Source organism: Octopus bimaculoides, chromosome 14 (genome assembly GCF_046866305.1).
Source record: "Octopus bimaculoides isolate indiv1 chromosome 14, ASM4686630v1, whole genome shotgun sequence".
NCBI classification, from domain to species: domain Eukaryota; kingdom Metazoa; phylum Mollusca; class Cephalopoda; order Octopoda; family Octopodidae; genus Octopus; species Octopus bimaculoides.
The window spans coordinates 2,358,750-2,366,121 of NC_142941.1; the positions used below are offsets into that span (position 1 = coordinate 2,358,750).

Here is a 7,372-nt window from a genome sequence, read left to right on the forward strand (position 1 = left end):
ATATATATATATATATATATATATATATATACATACATATATGTATATATATGTGTGTGTATATATATATGTATGTATATATGTGTATATATATGTATATATGTGTGTGTATATATGTGTATGTATATATGTGTATATATATGTATATATATATATATGTATATATATATATATGTATATATATATGTATATATATATATGTGTATATATATGTGTATATATATATGTGTGTGTATATGTATATATGTGTACATGTATGTGTATATATATATGTATATATGTGTGTGTATATATATATGTGTATGTATATGTATATGTATATATATACACATATAAGTTTCAGTTAATATGTTTATTTTCTCTGAGGAACTAGTAATATATAATATCAGCTCATTGTGAAAACAGTTTATTTTAAATGTTACACTTATTTTCTCTTAATGGTACAATATTATCGACAGGAATAAAAGAGCAGCAGACATATTTTTGGGTTGGTTTACTTCCATTTCTTTACATTCTCTGTCCACATCTCACTGATATAGACTTTTGCCTTCATCCACTGAGGTTTATAATATAATTACCTGTTAATTACAGGTGTTGATGATGTTTGTCTCTTTTTTTTCCACAATGTGACCTCACATCTATATTAGAAACCTTACTGGCATTACCATGTAAATGTACTTAAAGATAACATTATGCATTTTTTTTACAATTATTGGTAATTATATTCTTATTTTCTTCTTTAATTTTAACATAAACTAAATTACAGAGAAATTACTTTATCAGTTCATTCTGGTAATTTAGAAATATTGTTATTGAAAAATAGATAAATATAAAATGAATTGAGAAATTTTATTTAATGACGTTTAGATGTCATAAAATTCAGCATGAACATGATTATTAATATCAGTAATTGTCATGAGAAAGAATGAACGTCACACAATCTCACTTTCTTCCTTTAAGAGGAACATAGTTTTCATCATCAAATCAATATTAAAAAGAGTATCTCCATTGGTCTTCTGTCTAAGTCATTCAACCAATCAGATTCTCACTGAAATATAGAAAGAAATCACTAACAAAGATTAGCATTTACATTCCTAACATTCAATCAAACTGTTCAATTATAAAATATTGCAGCTATTGAAATATATATATATATGTATGTCTGAAAATAGTTAAGTTATTTTTGGAGGTAAATGCATGGAATATATTATTAGATTGGTTTATTCCTACAAACATACAACTTGAACAACACATGCAACCCTATCCTAGCAGCAGACTATCTGCCTGACGTGCTACACTACTCCATCAACATACAGCCATTGTCACACCATTACAGCAGCAATTACAATGGATCTTTCTACAACAATACATCTTTCTATTCTCACTGAATAACCAATGATATAATTATTAAAGAGGTAAGTTTCTATTTAATCTTTTATAATCTCATTTGATGTAATAAGTCTCATTTAATGTTTAAGATATTATTCTAACATCTTTAATATTAACAAAGAGAACAAAGACATTGAATAATAATTCATATTGTTTTCAGTAACGCTGCCCATAATTGTTTATACCGCAAATAAGTAGATGATGTTTAATACTTACTCTGTATTCAATTGCAGCAATAATATCTGTTTCTATATTACATTTGTTACATATATTGATCAGTAACAATAGAGAAGAGTCTTTATTACATAGTGTTGTGTTTTTGTTAATGATATGTGTAAATATGAGAAGGTGCATGATGGACATGTCAAGATGGCTGCTAAAAAGTATGAATGTATATGCTTCAACGTGTTCAAATCTGGTTGTAGTGTGTAGATTGTTAGCAGTGGTAAGGTGAAGATGTGTTAGAGCTTTTGGTATTTTATAATGGAGGACAAAATAGCATTCACAGCTGAAGTAAACAGAAGCGATAGCATATTGTAAAAGACAATAAAATGAGCAGAAACAGCTCTGTTTGTAGATGAGAGAATACAGTTTATTTTGTGTAGGTTTTTGTTTCTAAAATATATTTATAAGTATGTCATTGTAGTTTGTAATTTCTTCAGTAAAATATTTTCTTTACTCAGGTACTTTTATAATTTATCTAGTTGTATGAATTCAGTTTTAAATTTTCTGTTATATTTTACAATATTTTTCTGAATCTAGGAAAGAATTTTGGTTGTATTTAGAACATTAAATTAATATTTCAGAGAAAGGGAAGGTGGCATATATTTTAAACATGTCTTTCTATATGATTTCTCTGAAGATAGTTTATTTCTGGTGTTTTTAGATTAAAATTGAAAATTGAGGAGAATGAGATACATTTTCGTCATTTGATGTTCTTTTATTTATGGGAAGGGAAAGTACAAACAGCAAAATGGATATATGTTGCTGATGGAAATGGTGTCATAGCTGCAAGGACTATTTGTAAGTAGTTTGCTGGGTTTAGAAATGAAAAGTTTGATCTGGAAGCCCAGGAATGTTCTGGAAGGTCTACAGTTATTGATGATGCTCAGATTGAAATGCTAATCAAAAATAATCCACATCACACAACACAAAACATCAGAGAAATATTTCAGGTGTCTCATATAAATGTTTTAAGGCATTAAAAATCTCTTGGGTGCATGAATCACTATGCTGTTTGGATACCTTGTAATTTAACAGAAAAAAATTTAATGGACCACATTTCCATCTCTGATTCTCTGCTCAAATGCAACAAAAATGACTCAGCTTGAAAAGAACAACTCCATGTGATGGGAAATGAATTGTTTACAATGCTGTGGAGTGAAAATGGTGTTGGAGAAAACAAAATGAAGTGCCATTAGTCATTCTAAAAATCAGTCAGTATCCAAAGAAAGTGATACTCTGCATCTGTTGGGATGGAAGGCTATTGTGCATTATGAGCTCCTTCTACAAAATCAGACATTGAATTTAGACAAAACTTGCTCAGTGCAAGAGCACCTGGAATGAAATCCTGTTTGATCTTCTTTTAGTGTTGTGTCAACAGCCTGCCAAGTTCTGCTTAAGAACAGAATGTAGAAAACTTTTCCTGTCATGGAGAGCAACAGTAATTTTCTTTATCAATTGTTGCAGTTTTTTTGTTGTTGAAACTTCATAATGGCTGCTCTTCTCTAATAGGTTAAGATTTGCTGTTGTTGCCAATGGCACTTGAGCAGATTTTTGAGCAGCGCTGCTGCTTCTGCTCAACCATATTTGAAGGGTTAAACTGAAATTTGATCCTAAGCAGGGGAACAATTACAACAAACAATGAGGAAACAGTTTTCCAGTTATCTAACCATTGTTTCTCCACCTTAGTGATCACTTCGGTCCTTACTTGAAGGATTCTGTTGGAGCTTTTGAGTTGTAACTGGACCAGGATGGTTTTATGTCTCTTGAAAGTGTTCCATTTAGAACTAGAAATGCTAAGCAATTTCAAGGGACCATGAACCAGTGAGATCGAATTGCAGGCTTTGACATTCAAACTCATTAACTGAACTCCCTTAAGTAAAATTTCTATAATTAAGTTATTTAATCTCAGTCTTGACTCCAATACTATTCCATGGACAACATGGCTATTATTATTATTATTGTCTTCAAATGTGTAAAAGGATTGAAATTTAAATTATTTTTTTTAGCTTTTATTCTATAGAAGTACAGTTGCAAAATGATAGTAATGCATTTCTAATACTTTACTAATTACCGTATACTTAAACTGTGACTTATTTTTGATTATAATTAACCAAGTAAATATATTTGTTTTAGTGTCAGTCTGTAACAAACCTGGACAGTCTTCACCTCAACAATATGTTCCTGTCATTGTCTATTGTGTTATCAATGGTCCACTGTGTTCTGACCATTGACCTTACCTACCATGTGGAAGAAGAGAGAAGTCCAGGAACATATGTAGCAGACATTGCTGCTGATTCTAAACTTTTAGACAATGTTAAACCATCTGACCAACAATTGATAACATTCAGTCAATTCAAACGAAAGGTGGCACAGTTATTTAATATCACCAAAACAGGTAAACTGTACACTGCTCAGACACTGGATGCAGAAGATCTCTGTACATTCAACAAAGAATGTTCTAGAACTATGAAAGTTGTTGTCAATAAAGGAACAAGCGTTACAAAAATATTAAAAATCAAAATAATCATAGAAGACGTCAATGACCATGAACCTGAGTTTCTTAGGAAGAATGTAAATATTTTGTTTGGAGAAGATGCACGTATTAGTTCAGAAAGGTCAATACCAAATGCCATGGACAAAGACGTTGGATTTCAAAACTCCTTAATACAATATAAATTAAAATCAAAGAATGGAGAACCATTCTCTCTGTCAGTGTCTAAAAGAGCTGATGGAATTTCTTCTCTTAAAATAGTTTTAAAAGAATCATTGGACAGAGAAATCAAAGACACATATTTATTACAAGTCATAGCTAAAGATGGAGGTTCACCAGCAAAACAAGGTGTTTTGAATATAAATATTTCTATAACAGATTTAAACGACAACCCACCTGTATTTTCTAAACCTTTATATAATATATCCATACAAAGTACACATCACAAATCTAAACCCATCATTGTTTTATCTGTGACTGATGCTGATTCTGGTGAAAATGGTAAAATTACTTTCCATTTCAGTCCAAAGACATCAGATATAGCAAAAAGCTATTTTCAGTTAAATGAAACCAGTGGAAATATTTTGTTAAGGGAATATTCAAATTTAGGAAAAAAGAAAACTTATGAATTGTTTATAGAGGCCAGAGATGGAGGCAGCCCTCATCTCATTTCTATAGCAACAGTTCTGATAAATGTTATCAACCAACACAACAATCCTCCATCTATTGATATTGATTATGTTAATGCAATCAATGACAACACAGCTACCATTTCTGAAGACATCAAAGTTGGTAGTTTCATTGCTTATGTGATGGTCACCGACAACGATGTGGGACAAAATGGAGAGGTTAGCTGTGATATCAAACATGATACATTCAAACTACAGTCAATGGGATCTAAAGAATATAAAATCCTTCTAAACAAACCAGTGGACAGAGAAACACAAGGACACTATAACATTCCTGTCTCCTGTCAAGATAAAGGATTACCTCCTCTGAAAAGTGTTAAAACCCTCTCTATCCAAGTGACGGACATCAATGATGTACAACCACAGTTTACCAAAGATACATTCCAATTCCTCACCTATGAAAACAAAGATAAGGACTTCCCTATTGGTTTTGTCAATGCCACTGACCCCGACCTTGGATCTGCTGGACAACTCACATATTCTCTGCTGCGTAAAGAAAAATCCAATCTACCATTTCTCATCACCAGTTATGGCTTCATTTCAGCCACCATGTCATTGGACAGAGAGAAACAAGATGTGTATAAGTTTGAGGTTTTTGTCAAAGATAACGGAAGCCCATCTCTGAATGACACAGCGAATGTTGTTGTTGAGATTCTCGATCAAAATGACAATTCTCCCTATTTCACATATCCTAGTAGTGACCCTTACACCCTGAATGTGCAGTACCATCCGCAGAGTAAGAGTGACATCACAGTTTTGAGAGCCTCTGATGGGGACAGTGGAAACAATGCTTTCCTCAGATATGCAATCGTACAAGGCAATGATAAACAGTTGTTTAGTATGAACTCACACAGTGGTGCTTTATCATTCTCCAGACAAGTTTATCTAAATGATGCTGGAAGTTATGAGCTGGTGTTTGTTGTGAAAGACAGTGGTAGTCCAGTTCAGTCGTCAACAACTAGTGTCACTTTGGTATTGGCTGTTAGTAACGAGACATCACCAATGTCGAAGAGTGGACCTTTACAATCTTCGGGTAGGGTCCATATGACATGGGTTATTATCATTGTATCCTCAGCAGTAATAATATCAGTGGCTATTGTTGTTTCTATAACACTGTGTATTATGAAATGCATTAAACACAGAGATATCACAGCAGCTGCTGCAACAAAGACTACAGCATACCAAGGTAGAGCAGAGATGAAACAATTGTTGTACCAGACTAACACTTCTGTTGCTATGTCAAGGAATCCAGAAGAGATGGTGAAAAGGAATATCTATTCTGAGAGATCCAAGAGTGAATGTTATGCAGAAGGTCAGCTACGGAACAAATATGAATCTTCAGTTCAGTCAAGAACTTTACCAAAACCTACCCCAGTAAGTGGAAACATTATAATATTTTCTCTCTCTTCACTGTATATGTAAAAAAGGAACAATGAAATCTCTTTGAATATGTTTTAACTTCAATGATACATTCCACTATTAAATTGTTCTCTATCCATGTTGATTGTAACTTCCATTGTTTGGTGTCTCCTCACATTTCTTTATCATTCGTTTGTCAACAGAAATACTGTCAACCTGTTGTGGTGACATCAAGTGATGATGCTGTGGAAGATAATGCTACTATGGTTTGTAACTATACATCAGATACAATGTCATCTAAGAGAAGTGGTAGACAAGGAGACTTGAAACATTATGAAGAAATACCAGGAGTATCAGGTTAGCAAGCACATTGGTTATTTCACTCTGGTATCATTTCATGCATAGAAATTAGCAGTTATTTGTAACAAACTTTTAAATTATAGTAATTAAGAAAGGATAAATTACTCATCATCATCATCATCATTCCATGCTGGCATGGGTTAGATGGCTTGATTGGAACTGCTAAGCTGTAGAGCCACACCAAGTTCCAATCTTATATGATATGTTTTTTACAGCTGGATGCCAACCACTCCAAGAGTGTAATATGCTGCTTTTTACATACCACTGGCATGGTTGCTTTCATGTGCCACTGGGATGGGTGCCATGACACTGGCATCAGTCTTGTCTATGATTTCCCTGGCTTGAAAAACCTTCTAAAGCATGGCATATCACGAAAGGCCTCAGCCATTTGTCGTTTCCTGTGAAATTTTTTTCTGCTTCTGAATCCGAAATATGTTTTTATTATCATCATATTTTTCTCTTTTATTGTCAAATCTTTGATTAAATCATCAACATAAAACGTCACATTTATAATGTATTTTGTCTCTAAATTTCAGATCAAAATATTTATAAAAACAATGATACATCTACATCAAAAGATTCCAGTGAAGAGACACCAGTGAAACATGTTTAATTATGTTATTGAAATAACATAACTATTATAATATATTACAATATATTATAATATATGATAATATATGCAATTTAAGATAGTACTTCTTCAATACATATGCAATATCAACATTTACAGTCATTACATTCTGTACAACAGTGTATATATGTAAAGATAGAAGTGCTAATAAATAAGTAATAGTTTTAAGTAAAGATGAAGTTATTTAAAGCTATAGTTTTCTTTGTGTTGATGTAATTCTGTTTATTT

At 32.1% G+C, this 7,372-nt stretch overlaps 1 protein-coding gene across 1 annotated transcript; it reads left to right on the top strand.

The window, feature by feature from the left end:
- The first annotated feature begins 1,050 nt into the window (after positions 1-1,050).
- On the top strand, positions 1,051-7,268 carry LOC106873955 (protocadherin beta-16-like). Its single transcript, XM_089363290.1, has 4 exons — positions 1,051-1,415; positions 3,748-6,168; positions 6,357-6,510; positions 7,050-7,268. Exons 2-4 carry the CDS (start codon positions 3,790-3,792, stop codon positions 7,124-7,126), a joined length of 2,610 nt encoding a protein of 869 aa, XP_089219416.1. The 5' UTR covers positions 1,051-1,415; positions 3,748-3,789; the 3' UTR covers positions 7,127-7,268.
- The last annotated feature ends 104 nt before the right edge of the window (positions 7,269-7,372 follow it).